Here is an 18,792-nt window from a genome sequence, read left to right as displayed (position 1 = left end):
GTTATGTTAATGAGGCAGGACTCAATCTACAAGCTTAGGTTATGTCTTGAGTCAATCTCTTTTGAGATATAAACAAGAGAAGCTAGCAGAGGGACCGGGGACCTCATACCACCAAGAAAGCAGCATGGGGAGCAGAGGGCATCCCTTGGACCTGAGGTTCCTGCACCGAAAAGTCCCTAGACCAGGGAAAGATTGTCAACAAGGACCTTCCCCAAGAACCAACAGAGAGAGACAGTCTTCGCCTAGAGCTGGTACCCTGAATTTGGACTTCTAGCTTTCTTGACTGTGAGAGAATAAATTTCCTTTGTTAAAGCCTTCCACTTGTTGTATTTCTGTTATAGAGCACTAGATACCTGAGGCAGTGCCAAAGGGACTATTTAAAATAGTATTTTTAGTGAAGTCTCCTTTAATAAATAATCAAGTCACCAGAAATCTATATTCTATAGTTCTGCCTTGTATATTTCCTTTTAAGCATGAAGCATGGCATTAGAAATGGAGGGTTTTGCTCTTGAAGTGATGTTCTGAAGTCAATTGTATATTTGAATATGGGTGTTGAGAGTGATGACAGTTTTAATTTAATGACTTTACCTCTTCTATACGCTCCTTATCGTCAAAAAGTGCTTTGATCTAGACTCTAGGATCCAGATGGAGAATCTGATAAGAGCAAGGAGAGATTTGATGAGAAATATTAACTACTAAAAGAGCCTTTTTTCATGATCTAATTGTAGCCAATCCTTTTCAGCTATTGTCAATACTCATTGCTAGGATGTGTCAGTGGTTGGAAAGAAAAATCACCTTTGAATAGCTGAGACAGTACAGCTAATGATACTGTAACTTTCAAATGTACTGGGAAATTTCTGGGACTTCCAAATTTTTCAACTTGCATCGGATAAAGCATGCAGATACAAATATTACATAATTCCTTTAAAATTTAGTATGCATTATTCAATAAGTTAATTACAACCTTTTATCAATCATATCAAGAAATATTAATGCTATATGCAATCTTGCTTTTATTTCATCTTTTCTGATGTTTATTATTTTCGACCACCAATAACAAAAAAATAAAATTATATGCTAGCTGCTGGACCAATTAGCTTTTAGAAACATATACCTTTCTTTTTGCTTAAAAAGAGAAAAATTTGAGCATGACATTTACCAAAATTAATGGAATATTTCTAAATTTTATATGTTGCCATTTAATTATTCCTTAAACCCAAATTAATTACATTTTCAAACCTGAGTTAATTATATGAATAAAAATTCATTTCCCAAAGTGATACAATACCTTCTATCTTATTTCTTCCTTCACATAAAACATAATTTTAGCTATATGTTATTACGAACTAAGGAATGAGAAATTTTCTACAGGCTTATAAAAAGGTATGAAATAAATATATTAGAGCTGCCATAATTTAAACTTAACTTCTCTAAAATTGGCTTGAAGGATGCACTTAGAATTTATTTCACAGGTTTTTTTAATATTTTCCAAAATGCATATTAATATGGTCATGTGAATAGAAAAGTTAAAGTTTTTCTGACACAGTAAGTCTGATTTGACTGAGTGGTTCAACAATAAGGACTGGCTTTGCTAATTAAGTTATATTATACTATTGTTAAGGCAAATGTCCAACAGGAACTAGAGTCTAGTAACAGTAAAGAACAAACCAGTCTTTCCTTTCCATATTCTTGCCATAGACCCCAAAACAGTAAATTCCAGTCTCTTGTGGTAGTATTGAGGAAGATTTTGTTGTCTCGTCTCTTCTCATGGTTTTCTCCCGTGAGTGGTTTGTAATAAAGAATTTAGCATTGCCCAAAGAGAGATCTGGTCTTTGTTCTTCTTCTGAGAAGCTTCTGGGAGGCTTTTGGGAGGTAATCTTGTCTTCATTTAGGTTGGAGGCTGACCACACTTTATCTTAGGGTATGGCAGGCTGTACCTGATAGTCATAGAGCTGTGGTCAGATCATCCATGTTGTAAAAATGGCATGAAGTCATGTTTGACCTCCTCTAACTTCACAAGGGGGAAGGAGAATCAAGATCAACAGCCCAAGGCTGATTCCTACGAGGCAGAGGTCAGACATGCCTTCTCTCTCTGCCTTCTTTACCAATTCTGACACCAACTGTCCCTCCCACAGCACTCTCTACTTCTGTGCTGGGTTCAATAATTCATGGCAGTGACCACACAGAACTCAGAGACAATATTTATGATTATGGGGTTTATTAGGGAAGTAACAAGTTACAATTCAGGTTCAGGAACACTCAGGATATAGTTCTTCCATCAGGACAGCCTCTTCCCAGCCTTGCTGCAGGCATGCCTCCCTCTGGCCCCTCTGTCTTTACCCTGCTCAGGGACAAGTGTTAGGAAGCTCTTTTAGCTCTGCCAATAAGTGCCCAGAGGCACTCCACTCTGCCAGTAAGCCTCAGCCCAAAGGCACTCAGCTTTCTCGCTCCATGGGCAGGGAAGCCCACTGCACCATCTCCTGCCGGTCTCTCCCGCCATCATTTCTCTGCCACCACTTCTCACCCTCTTCTGTGTTACAGCTCTCTGTCTCTTGGTCTCCTGGTTCCAGGTGTTTCTCAGCGCAGGGATCCCCAGTCCAAAAGACATGCTGGCTCCTCTTCCTTGGTAGTGGGAGGATCCTCTCTCTGCTCTGGAGTTAGCTCTCTTTTAAGGAAAAACTGACCAATCCCCTTGGTGGTCCACAATTGCCTTATTTGCATATTCTCACTCAATCACTTGGGTGGGAGTTACAAGACTATGACAGAAAGGCTGCACAAAAGCGATCCATTGCCTGTGAGCGGCCATCTAAGATACTCCACTGGTCTCACCCCTTCGAGAGCAAGGGAGAATGAAGAGAACAGGATACAAGGAAAAGATTAGTCCAAAGGACTAATGGACCACAGCTACCAAGGCCTCCACCAGCCTGAGTCCAGTACAGCTAGATGGTGCCTGGCTACCACCACTGACTGCTTTGATCAGGATCACAACAGAAGGTCCTGTACAGAGCTGGAGAAGGATGTAGAACAAAATTCTAACACATAAAAAAAGACCAGATTTGCTGGCCTGACAGAGACTGGAGAAACCCTGAAAGTATGGCCCCCAGACACCCTTTTAGCTCAGTGGTGAAGTCACTTCCGAGGTTCACCATTCAGCCAAGGACTGGACAGCACCATATAACAAAACGGGACTAATGAGGCACAGCAGTCCAGGGACAAGGACTAGAAGGCAGAAGGGGACAGGAAAGCTGGTGATAGGGAACCCACAGTTGAGAAAGGACAGTGTTGACATGTCATGGGGTTGTTAACCATTGTCATAGGGCAATATGTGTACTAACTGTTTAACGAGAAACTATTTTGTTCTGTAAACCTTCATCTAAAGTAACAACAACAAAAAAGAATTGTCTATGTGAGAGCACATTGACAACAGCAACTCAGAAGGTTTGATGAGAATCCTCGGGGACAGTGAGTTGAAGACAATAGTGATGGAATAATTTGGAAAAGGACAGTGAGGATAGCAGCACAACTGGAAGAACATAACCAGTGTCACTGAATTGTACACGTAGAAATTTTTGAAATGGTGTATCTTTGTCTATGTATATTTTCACCAAAAAATAAAAGGTCCTCCAAGGTTGAGAAGGGAGAGTGTTGACATGTTGTGGGGTTGTTAACCAATGTCATAAAACAATATGTGTACTGACTGTTTAATGAGAAACTATTTGTTCTGTAAACCTTCACCTAAAGTATAATAAAAAAAAATTTAAAAAAAAAAGCCATCCATTGCCCTGCACAGGTGATGGTTGGTAGCTTTGGGTCAGAATATCAGTTGACTTGGATGCTGAAATCAACCATGTGGGTAATCCATCAATCAATCATACATACATAATAAACCAAAAATTTTTAAAAAGCCAGTTGATTCCCAACTCATGGCAAACCCATGTATTGCAGAGTAGAACTGTGCTCCATACAGTTTTCAAGGTTTTGACCTTTCCAAAGCAGATCGCCAGGACTTTCTTCTGAGGCATCTCCAGGTGTGTTTGAACCGCCAACCTTTCAGTAAGTAGCTGACTGCTTAACTGTTTGCATCAATCAGGGATTCCTGCATATGTAATGGGACCCCAATAAAAACTCTGAGCATGAAGACTAAGGTGAGCTTCCTTGACTGGCAAAACTCCTTGTGCATATCTTCACACACGGATTCTGGGAGGTTAACAGGTTATACTGCATAGAACAGGACAATTGAACCTTAGCACTGGAGCCACCCTAGACTACCCTGTGTCTCTTCCTTTGGCTAATTTTCATTTGAATCTGTTCCCTGCAATAAACCACAGCTGTGTATATACTTTCAGTGAGTTCTATGAGTCCTTAAAATGAATTACCAAACCTGAAGGTGGTTTTGTGAACTCCCTGAACTTACAGGTGGTTTCAGAAGTGAGGGTGGTCTTATGGAGGACTGTACGCTCTCTAAACGTGATAATTGGCTCTAAACTTTGCAGTACAGCTAACTCTGGGTAAGTGTAGACCGAGTTACTTCATTCTTTTATGTATTTATTTTTTAACTGTGCTTTAGGTGAGAGTCTACAGCTCAAGTTAATTTCTCCTTAAAAATTTATGCACATATTGTTTGTGACTTTGGTTGCAATCCTCACAATTTGTCAGCACTCTCCCCCTTTCCACCTCGGGTTGCCCATGTCCATTTGACCAGTTTACCTGTCCCTTCCTGACTTCTCTTGCTTTTGGGTAGGAGTTGCCAATTTGGTCTTGTATATTTATTTGATTGAACGAAGAAGCACATTCCTCTTGTGTGTTATTGTTTATTTTATGTTGTTGTTGTTAGGTGCTGTCGAGTCAGTTCCGACTCATAGAGACCCTAAGTATACAGAATGAAACATTGCCTGGTCCTGCGCCATGCTCACAATCATCGTTATGCTTAAGCCCATTATTGTAGCCACTGTGTCAATCCATCTTGTTGAGCGTCTTCCTCTTTTTCGCTGACCCTGTACTTTACCAAGCATGATGTCCTTCTCCAGGGGACTGATCCCTCCTGATAACATGTCCAAAGTATGTAAGATGTAGTCTTGCCATCCTTGCTTCTAGGGAGCGTGCTGGTTGTATTTCTTCCAAGACAGATTTGTTCATTCTTTTGGCAGTCCATAGTATATTCAATTTTTTTGCTAACACCACAATTCAAAGGCATCAGTTCTTCTTTGGTCTTCTTTATTCATTGTCTAGCTTTCACATGCATATGATGCAATTGAAAATACCAAGGCTTGGGTCAGGCGCACCTTAGTCTTCAAGGTGACATCTTTGCTTTTCAACACTTTAAAGAGGTCTTTTGCAGCAGATTTGCCAATGCAATGAGCCCTTTGATTTCTTGACTCCTGTTTCCATGGGTGTTGATTGTGGATCCAAGTAAAACGAAATCCTTGACAACTTCAATCTTTTCTCCATTTATCATGACGTTGCTTACTGGTCCAGTTGTGAGGATTTTTGTTTTCTTTATGTTGTTAATCCATACTGAAGGCTGTGGTCTTTGTTCTTCATCAGTAAGTGCTTCAAATCCTCTTCACTTTCAGCAAGCAAGATTGTTTCATCTGTATAACACAGGTTGTTAATGAGTCTTCCTCCAACCCTGATGCCCCATTCTTCTTCATATAGTCCAGCTTCTCAGATTATTTGCTCAGCATACGGATTGAATAGGTATGGTGAAAGGTTACAACCCTGACACACACCCTTCCTGACTTTAAACCACACAGTATCCCCTTGTTCTGTCCGCACAACTGCCTCTTGATCTAAGTACACGTTCCTCATAAGCACAATTAAGTGTTCGGAATTCCCATTCTTGGTAATGTTATCCGTAATTTGTTATGATCCACACAGTCGAATGCTTTGCATAGTCAATAAAACACAGGTAAACATCTTTCTGGTATTCTCTGCTTTCAGCCAGGATCCATCTGACATCAGTAATGATATCCCTGGTTCCATGTCTTCTTGTGAATCCAGCCTAAATTTCTGGCAGTTCCTTGTAGATATGCTGCTGCAGCCACTTTTTGAATGATCTTCAGCAAAACTTTACTTGCATGTGATATTAATGATATTGTTTGATAATTTCCACACTGGACTGGTACTGGCCATTTTGAATCAGACAGTCATATGGTCTGCTATGCAGGGAATGACAGCTTGAAGAGGAATGCGTTGCATTCATCATCAAAAAGAACATTTCAAGATCTATCCTGAAGTACAGTGCTGTCAGGGATAGGATAATATCCATATGTCTACAAGGAAGACAAGTTAATATGACTATTTTTCAAATTTATACACCAACCACTAAGGCCAAAGATGAAAAAATTCAAGATTTTTACCAGCTTCTGCAGTCTGAAATTGATCAAACATGCAATCAGTATGCATTGATAATTACTGGTGATTGGAATGTAAAATTTGGAAACGAAGAAGGATCGGTAGTTGGAAAATATGGCCTTGGTGACAGAAATGATGCTGGAGATCCCATGATAGACTTTTGCAAAACCAACAACTTCCTCATTGAAAATACCTTTTTTCAATAACATAAACGACAACTATACACACGGACCTCGCCGGATGGAATACACACAAATCAACCAAATATGTGGGAAAGAGATGATGGTGAATCTACTCATGGAACTCACAGGAATCAAATCGACTATATCTGTGGAAAGAGATGAAGGAAAACCTCAATATCATCAGTCAGGACAAGGCCAGGGGCCAACTGGAACAGATCATCAATTGCTCATATGCAAGTTCAAGGTGAAACCGAAGAAAATTAGGACAAGTCCATGAGAGCCAAAGTACAACCTTGAGTATATCCCACCCGAATTTAGAGACCATCTCAAGAATAGATTTGACGCGTTGCACACTAATGACCGAAGACCAGACGAGTTGTGGAATGACATCAAGGATATCATACATGAAGAAAGCAAGAGGTTTGTTTTACAAGCTTGTTTAATTTTTGTCCAAAAAGTGGGCTTTGACAGTGGCCTCCATTGTAAATTAGCAAGGTGTCCAGGGGCCACAGTCTGGGCATTCCTCCAGTCTCTATCAGACCAGTAATCTGCTCTTTTTTGTGAATTTGAATTTTGTACTACTTTTTTCTCTGCCTCTGCCTGGCACTCTGTATTGTGATCCCTGTCAGAGTGGTAGGTGGCAGTAGTTAGGCACCATCTTGTTCTTCTGGGTTCAGACTGGTGGAGGCCGCTATTCACACGGTCCATTAGTCCTTTGGATGAATATTTTCCTTTATTCTTTGGTTTTCTTCATTCTCCTTTGCTCCAGACAGAAACTGACCAACGATGTGTCTTAGATGGCTGCTCATAAGCTTTTAAGACCCCAAACACTACTCACCGAAGTAGGATGTAGAGCATTCTCTTTATAAATTATGTTATGTCAACTGACCTAGATGTCCCCTAAGTCCATGGTCCCCAGCCCTCAGCTCCAGTAACTCCATCCCTCAAGGTGTTTGGATGTGTCTAGAAAGCATCTATGGCTTTGCCTTGGTCAAACTGTGCTGACTTCCCTTATAGTGTGTGTTGTCTTTCCCTTGACCAAAGTTGACACTTGTCTACTATTTAGTTAGTGATTTCCCCCTCCCACCATCATAACAATCAAATAATGTTTTTTTCTGTGTGTAAACTTTTCCTTGAGTTTTTATTATAGTGGTCTTATACAGTATTGGTCCTTTTGTGATTGACTTATTTCACTAAGCATAATGCCCTCCAGATTCATCCATGTTGTGAGATGTTTCACGGATTCATCCTTGTTCTCTATCCTTGTGTAGTACTACATTGTATGTATATATCATAGTTTGTTTATCCATTCATCTGTTGATGGACACTTAGGTTGTTTCCATCATTTTGCTATTGTGAATAGTGCTGAAATGAACATGGGAGTGCATATGTCTATTCGAGTGATAACTCTTATTTCTCTAGGATATATTCTTAGGAGAGGGATTGCTGGATCTTATAGTATTTCTATTTCTAGCTTTTCAAGGAGGTACCATATTGTTTTCCATAATAGTGTACCGTATTTTTTTATTGAAATAGCAAAAATCTGTGTAACATTGGGTCCATAATCCTTGCTGGAAAGGAGTAAAGCCACTGAGGTACTGCTCAGGTACAGCTCTCCACACGAGGCTGTGGGCTGTTGTTAATCCAGGACTTGGCTGACCCAACTCTTTCTCTATGTGGTGGCCAGACCTAGACTTGGGAGCAATGTTTTGGCCTTACTCTAAGGCATATTTCACAATTCAGTTGTACCATTAATAAAGTTGATGCTTTTATTCTTATCTGAATTCTATATATATTTATTACTCAATTAATTCAGGACTGTGTAGGGAAAGGAATGTTTTTTAATGTTAAGCTTGGTGATGAAGTGGATGAGGGGTGAGGATGATGAGTAAAGAAGAACTGTTACAAATGATTCTCTAGAAGAACTAGATGGTGTCTGGCTACCACTACCAACTGTTCTGACCAGGGACATAATAGAAGGTCCTGGATAGAATGGGAGAAAAATGTAGAATAAAACTCAAATTCCTAAAATAGGCCAGACCTACTGGACTGGTAGAGACTAGAGGAACCCTCGACTATTGCCCTAAGAAATTGTTTGAATTTGGCACTGAAGCCACTCCTAGAGGTCACCTTTCACCCAAATAATAGATCAGTTATAAAATAAACAACAACACCTGTGAGGAATGTGTCCCTTAAACAATCAACTGTATGAGACCAAACAGTCAACACTTACCCAAAAGCAAAGATGAGAAGGCAAGGAGGGACAAAGAAGCTAGAGCAGTGGAAACAGAACAAACAGAATGGAAGTAATGAGAATGCTGACCCAAACAAAACCAAACCTGTTGCTTTCAAGTCGATTCTGACTCAAAGCAACCCTATGGACAGAACAGAACTTCCCCATAGGGTTTCCAAGGAGTGAATGGTGGATTTGAACTGCTGACACATTGTAAAAATTGTAACCAATAGCATGGAACAATTTGTACAAAACTTGTTAATTAGGAAACTAATTAGCTACGTAAACTTTCACCTAAAACACAATAAATTTTTTTTTAATGATTCTTAGGATTTAGGCTTGAACAATTGTGGGGTGGGAAAGAGGGATCTGGAAGAAAGATAGTTGTAAGGATAAAAGCTAGGGCTATGTTTCACACTTTAATTTTGAGAAATCTATTTAAGACATCCAAGTAGATAGTTTAAGAGAGCAGTAGGATAAACCAGCCTGGAGTTCAAAAGTTTTAGTGCTGAAGATACAAAATATCGGACTTGGAATTTGATTACTAGGAAAGGAAGTCTTATTGCTCACTGTGTACATTTTACCCTCTTTCCTTCTTTGAAGCAGGTCAAACCTGAATGATATTGTTGGTGCTCTTGTAGTTTAAACAGCCTGTTGCCAATTTTGTTATACACAGAATTATCACGAGTCACTGGAAAAGAAGAAGAAAGATTGGTTCTCACCATTTTTAGCGTGTCTGTGCTGGGCTATAGAGCCTTATGTTCTTACAAAGTCTATAACACCTGTCTTTCCCTCCCACCCAACTTTACCCACCCTGGCTTCACCCCACCCCCGCCTCCTGCCTCTTTCTGTGAAAGCTCAGTAAAAAAAATATTCTGTTAACCTTACTTTCTTATACTCATTTACCTTATTTTTTGTAAGTTTACAAATATATCTTGTTCTCCTCCTACTAGATTGTAAACTGTACAAGTCTAGGGAAGGAACTCCATTGTACTCAGTCTATGTACCCAGCACCTGGAATAGTGACCTGCACATAGTAGGTATTGAATAAACATTTGGTGACTCACTTGCTAACACTTTCTCCTTAACTCTATTAATCCTAGAAGATCACAGATATTTTGATTTTTCTGAAGTTTCCTGATGGTTGGTAACTGCAAATGAATATATGGGGTAAAATTAAAAATAAGATGAGACCTAACCTTTTGGTGACATTCAGACATCTTTCACTAAAATTGTTTTCTTTTGCTCATTGGCATACACATAGAACAAAATCTGATCTTTCTCTGATCCTCACTTAATTTTCCACTCATCTATTTCACGATTCTGGTTTTGAGACCAAACCCAAACTCCTCTGTTTCCTCTTAATTTAATTCCTGCATGTCTTCTTTCTTCTTAAATAATTGAATAACCATCCTTAAATCCCTTTGTTTCTTGCCTTATCCTATAAAAAGTAAAACAAAATTTAACTTTAGTAGTGATTCCATTTCTTAGGGTTACACTAAGCCCTGTAGATATATTTATAACTTGAAGGAAACTGCTGACTGTATCACCAACATGTTTTCACTTGACATAGGAAATCATATTTAGTGATTTCCTCACAGATTTCTATTTATCTTTATAATATCAGAGAATAGAACATGTTATAACAGCCTAATGGTAGAAAGGAAGATAGAGAAACCACTAAGTCCTCTTCAAGACATAAAACCTGGCAAACAGAGAAGGAATGGTATCGTTTAATTCATTTATCCCTCCACTGTATCATTGTTTAAACAATTTTCCTTCTCATATTGGGGAGACTTCTATGTGAAGATAAAAAATTCAGAGTATTATAATGATAGAAAGAATGATAGTTATATTCTCAATAGAGTGGTTTTAAAAACAAATGAACCGATCAACATTGGTGTACTGATAAACCTAGTAGTGAAAGATGGTATCTTAGATGGTAATTACAACTGGCACACACATGGTGATGAGGTCATGATAACAACTGAGAAAATGCAACTAGGACCAGGCAAAGTAAACCTAGAATATAGACAATTACCCCAAATAATTAATATAAATAATAATTTATATCACAAAAAGTATGGCATTCCCAGTAAGGGTTGCTATTTTATGGAAAGGAGGAACTACATTTTCTGAGAATCTTTAGAAAATGTGATTGAGAAAAGAAACAAGAAACAGCTGCATTTCAGCCAAGAACTCACCCAAACAGCTCACGATGAAACAGGCACTGAGGAGTGAGAGGGAAACCACAGCAGCAGACCAGACCTTCACCTGATGCCACCAGACTTCTCTCTCTGTCAGATCAGCAAGACAAATGCACAGAGTTATGATCCCCACCGACAGGGGGCCATGGAAAATACCTAAGGAGTTTAGAGCAGTGTGGCGGTCAAGCTATGAGCAAACAGTAATTAAAAAAGAAGAACTGTGAAAGCAAGAAGATGCCACAGAAATTTCCTCAGAACAAATGACCAGATAGTAACCTGGACCCCATGACAAGTACAGGCAAAACTCATCCAGAGTCAACTGTACTTTCCAGTTCCCTACTCCTTCCTCTTCAATCTCATATCCTCCCAGTGATTCCTTACTTTCTCCAGTATCATTTTGCCTTCAATTTCTCACCACTCTATGTAGTCAAGTTCTTATTCTTTCAAAGGCTTTTAGGCCTGAGTTATTTTGTTTTGCTTTTTTCATCTTTCCCTTATTCTTGGTCCCATAACTATTTCAATACTGAAATTGTTAAGATTTCACCATTCTTTCATTAAGAAGTGGCTACTTCTCCCAAAGTTATCTTTATCACCTCAATGCCTGTTGTCTCATTTCATTATGCTGCTATCACCTTCTCTAGAACGCAAAAGTGTGCTCACCTCTATCTTGAGATTGTCTTCGCACCATTGTGTGCACACACCCTTTTGTTTCCCTGTGATCAGGAGGTCCAGGAGGCCTTATTTCACTCTCCCTGAAGATGTTACCACAGAGGTCTGGCTTCTGTCTAAGAGGCCAAGTTCATAGAGGCTTCTGAACCTACTGTTGTAAAGCTAAGATATGTGACTCAGAAGCAGTGGGCTAAAGTTTCCAGTTTAAACTACACATTAGCTTCAGAAACAAGGAGACAAAAAAAGGAAATTGAGAAATACAAGAAAGCTTTTGTGGGAGCAGTTCTGATCATTTGTTTCATTTCTTACATGAATTTTTTTCTATTTAATTTCTATGCAATCAGACCTACATGTATTTTTATATGTTCTAAGGAAATCGGTCAGTAGCTTTAAAAAAATTTAGTGCTCCCTAATGAATCTATTTTTCTTTTTATTAGATTTTGTGTAAAGTTTAACCCATGAACTTAACATTCATTATGTTTCAGGAGGAACTTAGATAACCTCAGCCTAGGAAAATGAGAAAAAGTCTGACTGCATAAAGAGTTGATGTGATAAATAACGGAACCCATAGACATACAGTGGAAAAGTCATTGCTGAATGAAAATTCTTGAAACTACCTGAAAAGACTATTAAACATTCCTATCGAGTCTGAACCAAATTTGGGCTGAGACTGTTAGTAATCTCCTTGGCTGGAAGAGAGCAGTTGTCTAAGGTATGGGAAGGGATAGTGTGAGGTTATGTGATGTCAAAGGCAGGGATCCATCCTGACATACAGTCTTCAAAATGTGGGCCTTTCCTTAAATTACTGACAGCAATACATCCACTCCTCACTTATCAGCATAGTTAGGTTCCAAAGACCACGTCATTATGTGAAAATCAGTGTTATGTGAAAAAGGAGAATAACCACATCAGGTCACAACATGGAGGATGACTATATCATTACATAACTGTCAAATTACATCTTTACATAACTGCTAAATCATGAGAATCATGGCCCAGCCAAGTTGATACATAACCTTAACCATCACAGCCAGCATTACTCTTGACTTGCACCTCGGCATTCATTACTGCCAGATGCAAGTTGATAATGTGCAAAATAGTCAGATAGTAGATCTTTTACCATTGTCATAAATGCAAAGAGTCAGATAATGAGGTAGTGAATAAGTGAAGGGTCAGTGTACATTCTCAGATGAGTATCTTAAGTAGCGATAATCTATCACAGGCTATGTTAATCAATCAGAGATGTTTAAGTTGGAGGATGGTTATATTTAATAGTGAAATAGACACTGAGGAATAAAGAGACTAGATATCCAGAAGTCTTTCCAAAAGTTCAACTGAGGTTTAACAATTATGAGAGATGTAATATTAGTTTTGAGTCACCAACTATGCATTGAGATGTTTTGGGATCCATACCAGTGAAAAACAGCTTAAAGATCTGTTTAGTCTCTTGCCTACCTCCTGAATTCATACTTCCCCTAACAACCTTCTGCTCCTGCCTGTTGGGTTTCTCCCCTTTTCATTCTTCTATTACAACCTAGAGTATGGGAATATCCCTTTCAATATACAATGCTGAGATGAAAAGAGCAAAGGCAAAAACAAGAAAAATGACAGAAAAAATAATTTAAAATAAAACAAACCAGAAATTAGTGTTATGTGTTGATTTATATCCTCCAAAAGGCTATGTTTTTTCAATACCTGTGAATGTGACCTTATTTGGAAACAGTGGCTTGCAGGTGTATTTAGTTAACATGAGGTCTTACTGGAGAAGGGTGGGCCATAATCTGACTGGTGTCCTTATAAGAAGAGGAGAAGAGACACAGAGGAGAGAGACACACAGGGAAAAATGATGGAGGCAGAGTTTGGAGCAATGCATCTATAAGCCAAGGAACACCAAGATAGAAGAGGCAAGGATAGACTCTTCTCCTAGAACCTTCAGAGAAAGCAAGCCCTTGCTAACGCTTTGAGTTCAGACTTGTAGTCTCTCCAGAACTGAGAGAATAAACTTCTGTTGTTTTAGCCATCAAGTTTATGGTTTTTTATTACCACATTAAATGGTCTTGGCACCTTGTCAAAAATCAGTTTATCATAGACACATGGGTTTATTTCTGGACTCTCAAATCTATTCCATTGATTTCTATGCCTCTTGTTATGCCAGTTCCAAGCTCTCTTGATTACAGTTTACTGCTGAGTTTTTAAACCGGTTACTGTTGAGTAAATTCCAACTCATAGAGACTTCATATGTGTCAAAGAAGAGCTGTGCTCCCTAGGGTTTTCAATGGCTGATTTTTTGGAAGTAAATCACCAGGCTCTTCTTCAGAGGCATCTCTGGGTGGACTCAAACTTCTAACCTTTTGGTTAGCTGCTGAGAGCATCAACTGTTTTGCACCACCCAGGAACTGAGTTTTGAGAGTTTTGTTTTGTTTTGTTTTTTTTTGACATATATATATTCTAGATTTTAGTTTTCTGTCACATATGCAGCTTGCAAATATTTTCTCTCTATTTCATCATATAATACTATGAACATGAAGTAAATAGACAATCACTGAGGGTCAAATTTGGGAGAACGAAGGGGCAAAAAAGGAGCCCTGGTGGTGCAGTCATTAAGCGCTCATCTGCTAACCGAAAGGTCAGCTGTTTGAACCCACCAGCTGCTCCACAGGAGAAAGATGTAGTAGTCTGCTTCAGTAAAGATTACAGCCTTGCAAACCCTATGGGGGAGCTCTATTCTGTCCTATAGGGTCATTATCAGTCGAAGTTAACTCAACGGCAATGGGTTTGGTTTTTGGTTTAAGGGGCAAAAAAACATCTAAAAAAAGATGTTTATGTTGGCGGAGGAAAGGATGGGTGGGCTGAAAGGCAAAAGAGGTGTATTATAATAAATTGATTTACTGTTAAGCTCTTTACATTCCAGAGTTCCACATATCTGTTGGAAGTTCATGGTAGCAGAGAAACAAAAATATCTGTGTCAACCAAGTGACCCCTGTTACCACCTTTAGAGGAGAATCCCACCATATGGAAGATAATATACCATTCTATAGTTTGCAGGTGTCGGGGTTGCCAACGAAAGTATGACTCACAGAGGCATTGGATAGAACAGGCTTTACTCACATGGAGAAGAGACAAAACAAGGTCAGCTTCACTAGTGAGGGTCTGTCCCCCACGGCCAGTGGATCTCGCTCTACAGCCAATGCAGGGAGATGGTCTGCATACACCCGTCTTGTGCTGCAAGAGAAGGACCCCATTCCCTCCCTGCTGGAAATAGGTACAAAAGTGAGGTTGGCCAGGTGATGTATAACTCACACACTTAGCTAAGCCGTTCCTGGGAATATTGACATGTGCTCAGGACAAGAACAGGTGAGATATGCTGATAGGCCACCAACTGCTGTGGGATGTGTTTTGGGTCAAGATGCCCCAGAAAAGGAAATCAGCTCATACTCCAAGAAGCTAGGCCAAAACACCTGGTCCTAAGCACAAGGTCCATTCATGGGTCACAGGGAATGGTGGCAAGTACACTCAGACTGCCCTCTTTCACACTCTATTTCTTGTGGAGCCACACTGCCAATATTCCATTCCTGACTCTGCCATGTGTGATTTTGGGGAAGTTATTGAACCTCTTTTATCTGCAACAAATGAGTCAGTACATGTAAAACTGTACTGACATGTACTGATGCTAAGTACATCATATAGTAGACAATTGGTAGATGTTATTTATGGTCTTCTACTCTTGCTTGACAACCAGAATGAACTAGTAATGAATGAAACTCTGAATGATCATTTCTTAAAACAATTCTGTAGTTGTGAATGTGGTCACTAACAGTCATATTTCCTGTTATATATCAAACATCTAGTATTTATCATGTGCCAGGCGCTGTTCTAAATGTTTTACCTGTATTAACTCATGAGCCCCCTTTTACAGCTGAGTAAAAAATTGAGGCACAGAGGTAGAGTGACTTGCCCAAGATCACACAGTAAGTGGCAGACCTGGGATTCCAACTCTTACTTAACAAACAGAAATTTATTTTCTCACCATTAGGAGGCCAGAAGTCTGAATTCAGGGTGCTGACTCTAGGGGAAGGCTTAGTCTCTCTGTTGACTCTGGGGGTAGGTCTTTTTCTCTTCAGCCTCTGTTTCCTGGTTCGTTGTAGATAGATCTCCATGTGTCCTGGCATCTGCCTTCTCCCATCTCTCCTTGCTCACTTGCTTGTTTAATCTTTTATATCTCAAAAGAGATTGACTCAAGGCACATCTAAAACTAATCCTACCTCATTAATATAATAATGTCAACCCATTTCCAAATGGGATTATAACCACATGCATAGAGGTTAGAATTTACATCATATATTTTTGGGGGGCACCATTCAATCCAGAACAGCTAGCAAAAGTAAAGTTCCGATAACTATAATGTCACACGATGTTGAGTTAGTTGATTGCCTTGGTATTTAACTTCATATCTAAGAAAACACGCTCCATCATGGGGACCCTCCCAGATCTTATCCTCTGTGTCTCTTCTTTTGTATCCTTTTTTGCTATAAAGCTGTAATCATTAGTTCTGTGAGTCATTCCAGTGAATTATCAAACCCAAAGGAGTAGTGGGAGACAGCAGGTCAGAAGTGAGCAAGACCAGCGGAACTCCTGAGTTTGTGGCTGACATCCTGAAGGGGTAAAGGGATACCCCTGAATCTGCAGTCAGCAGATCAGAAGTGAGGCTATCCTTGTAAAAATGGCATGACAATGTCTGACATTGTCTAACCTCAATGTGGGGAGGAGGAGGTGGCAGGGCCAAGATGGTGTAGTAGTCAGACGCTTTCTGTGGTCCCTCTTACAAGAAAGACCCCCCCAAAAAGCCAAATCAATCACATATGACAATCTAGGAACACTGAACATCAAAGACAAAGTTGGGAATTGGACTGAGTGGTAGGAGGAGGGAGAGACGGTTCAGAAGCAGCGAGGAGTTGCCAGACCTGACCTGGCTGGCACCAGCACCATGCAGTCTGGATCGGCTGGCAGAAAGTGAGGCAAGCAGTGGTGCTTCGGATGAGTTTTCCACATTGAGAGAGGCTGAGCAGCAGAGAGTCTGCTCAAGCCTCCAGAACCAACAAGAAGTGGCGTTCAGTTGGTGAAAGATAAGTACATGCATCTAAACTACTGTGCAGATTTTAAAAACCCACCCTTTGGGCAGTACCTCTCTCCCATTTACCTGTCCTCTACCCACTCTGCTCTGGATCCCAGTCTGGCTTCAGTGATTGCTGTGCCCCCTGGGCCCGAAGTAGGACCTGTCATGCGCCCTGAGTCATTCTCCCAGCTTTGAGAGGAAACAAATTAACAAACAGGAAAAAATTATCAGCCAACTCCCCTAAGCCAGGAACTCAGGGCAGGCACAGCCCCTTTCCCTAGGCACAGGCATAAGGGATGCACAGGCTTTGAATACCTTTCACCCCGTGTGGGCCCATTTCAACAGCGTAGGTCCACATTAGCACTTACAGCAGGGTATATGCCTGAAGCCTATTTTCATCTGTATCAACTATAAGGGGGAGGGGCAGATTCGTGACATCTGTTACCTCCCCGCTAATTAAGCAGGTCCTCACCTACCCATATCAGGGGCCTGAGGAGTGGTGGCTCCACCCACACCACACCCATGACAAAGGTCCAAGAATAAATGGTGCCTCCTGGTCCTTACAGCCAACAGCAATGGGTGCCCATAATCCAGCTGCAAAACCCACTCACCTATGAGCCCTAGGGAACAGGGACACACCTTCTACCCAGACACTCAGGGGCAGCCATCAACCCCCTGCCTTGTTCAGCGCATGACCCCCTACAGCAGCCAGATACCTGTGCCTACTCCAAACACTCCAGCCTGTCTAGGACTGTAGGTGACAGCCTGCACCACACATTCAGTGATCAATGACCTGGACACTTGAGCTCAATCCACACAAGAAAAGTAAACGGACTCCTGGGCTCACATACCTATTAACAGCTCTAACCACCTGGTGACAGGACATGAGAGCTTCAAAGACATCAGTAATTAAACTAGCTCACACAAACAGCTTATTTGGGCATATCAAAACAAAACGAAACAAGAAGCTAGGACACAGTAAGCAAACATAAAATAAATAAATATAACAACAACTTATTGCTGGCTCAGAGAGAACAATCAATATCAAATCACATGAAGAGGCAAACCTTTTAGAGGAAGAGAACTTCTTGGAATTACTGGAGGTAGAATTAAAAAGATTAAAATACAGAGCTCTTAAGGATATCAGGAAGGAGATCATGCAAAATGCAGAACAAGAGACTTCCAGGCAATGTGGCGCTCTAGACAGAAGCATCACACCGTCCCTCCAAAGCAAAGATCCGAAAAACTAAGCCAAACAGAGAAAACAGCAATCCTGAAACCCTAAGCACCAAATGAAGAGATAAAGAACTCAGCTAAGCACCAAACGGAGAGAGAAACTGACAGAGAATGGAGAGCGAGGAGAGATTCATGCAGAGGTCCCCTATCAGCTAATACAGCACAGATCTGCCATCTTGGACTCCTATCAGAGACCAGTGAACAGGGGGTACAAGAAAGCAGCTTTATGGAGTTTCCAGCAGGAGACAGAACAACCGGTAACCAGCGATATATGCTTTCCCACCCCCCATGCTTCTTCACCCCTACTTGGCCTCTTCTGCTTCCCGCGGCCACATTCTATTGGCTGGGAAGCACCAGCTACTTGGATTCTTAACCTCACACCACTAAGCAGCACAGGCACGGCTTACCAGAACCTGCCTTACACTGATAACTGGCCCGCCTTGGTGGCCATAGTAAGTGTCACAAACAACCCATCCTGGCAATTTCTCTTCATAATCACACTTGCCAAAGCCAAAGCCAAACAAAGAATCCTGAGAGCAGCTCAAGAAAAACAAAAAGTCACATACAGAGGAGAAACAATAAGACTAAGCTCGGATTATTTGGCAGAAACAATGCAGGCAAGAAGGCAATGGGATGACATATATAAAACCTTGAAAGAAAAAAAATTGCCAGCCAAGATTAATATATCCTGCAGAACTCCCATTCAAATATGATGGTGAAATTAGGACATTTCCAGATAAACAGAAATTAAGGAATATGTAAAAACCAAACCAAACTTACAAGAATTATTAAAGGGAG

The 18,792-nt window shown here is 40.4% G+C and overlaps 1 protein-coding gene across 7 annotated transcripts in view; it reads right to left on the bottom strand.

The window, feature by feature from the left end:
- Positions 1 to 222: 222 nt before the first annotated feature.
- The window catches only part of LOC101347466 (C-type lectin domain family 4 member C), a 69,296-nt gene continuing 50,726 nt past the window's right edge, over positions 223 to 18,792 (bottom strand). Inside the window, exons 5-8 of one of the 7 annotated variants that reach the window (XR_002825748.1) lie at positions 10,974 to 11,066; positions 9,969 to 10,210; positions 9,383 to 9,460; positions 223 to 654 (exon numbers count right to left, since the gene is read on the bottom strand). Coding sequence is in view for 1 of the 7 variants with exons in the window: in XM_023741536.1 (XP_023597304.1) it covers positions 9,869 to 9,920; positions 10,974 to 11,066 (145 nt within the window). In the remaining 6 variants the exon portion in view is untranslated. Of the gene's footprint in view, positions 655 to 8,896; positions 9,461 to 9,836; positions 10,211 to 10,973; positions 11,067 to 18,792 lie in introns of those variants that run through there. The other 6 variants (XR_002825743.1, XR_002825744.1, XR_002825746.1 and 3 more) reach the window with 6 other exon arrangements.

This window comes from Trichechus manatus, unplaced genomic scaffold (genome assembly GCF_000243295.1).
Source record: "Trichechus manatus latirostris isolate Lorelei unplaced genomic scaffold, TriManLat1.0 scaffold00182, whole genome shotgun sequence".
Taxonomy (NCBI): Eukaryota; Metazoa; Chordata; class Mammalia; order Sirenia; family Trichechidae; genus Trichechus; species Trichechus manatus.
The sequence above is the reverse complement of the archived record's forward strand: the minus strand, read 5'-3'. Positions and strand labels throughout refer to the sequence as shown.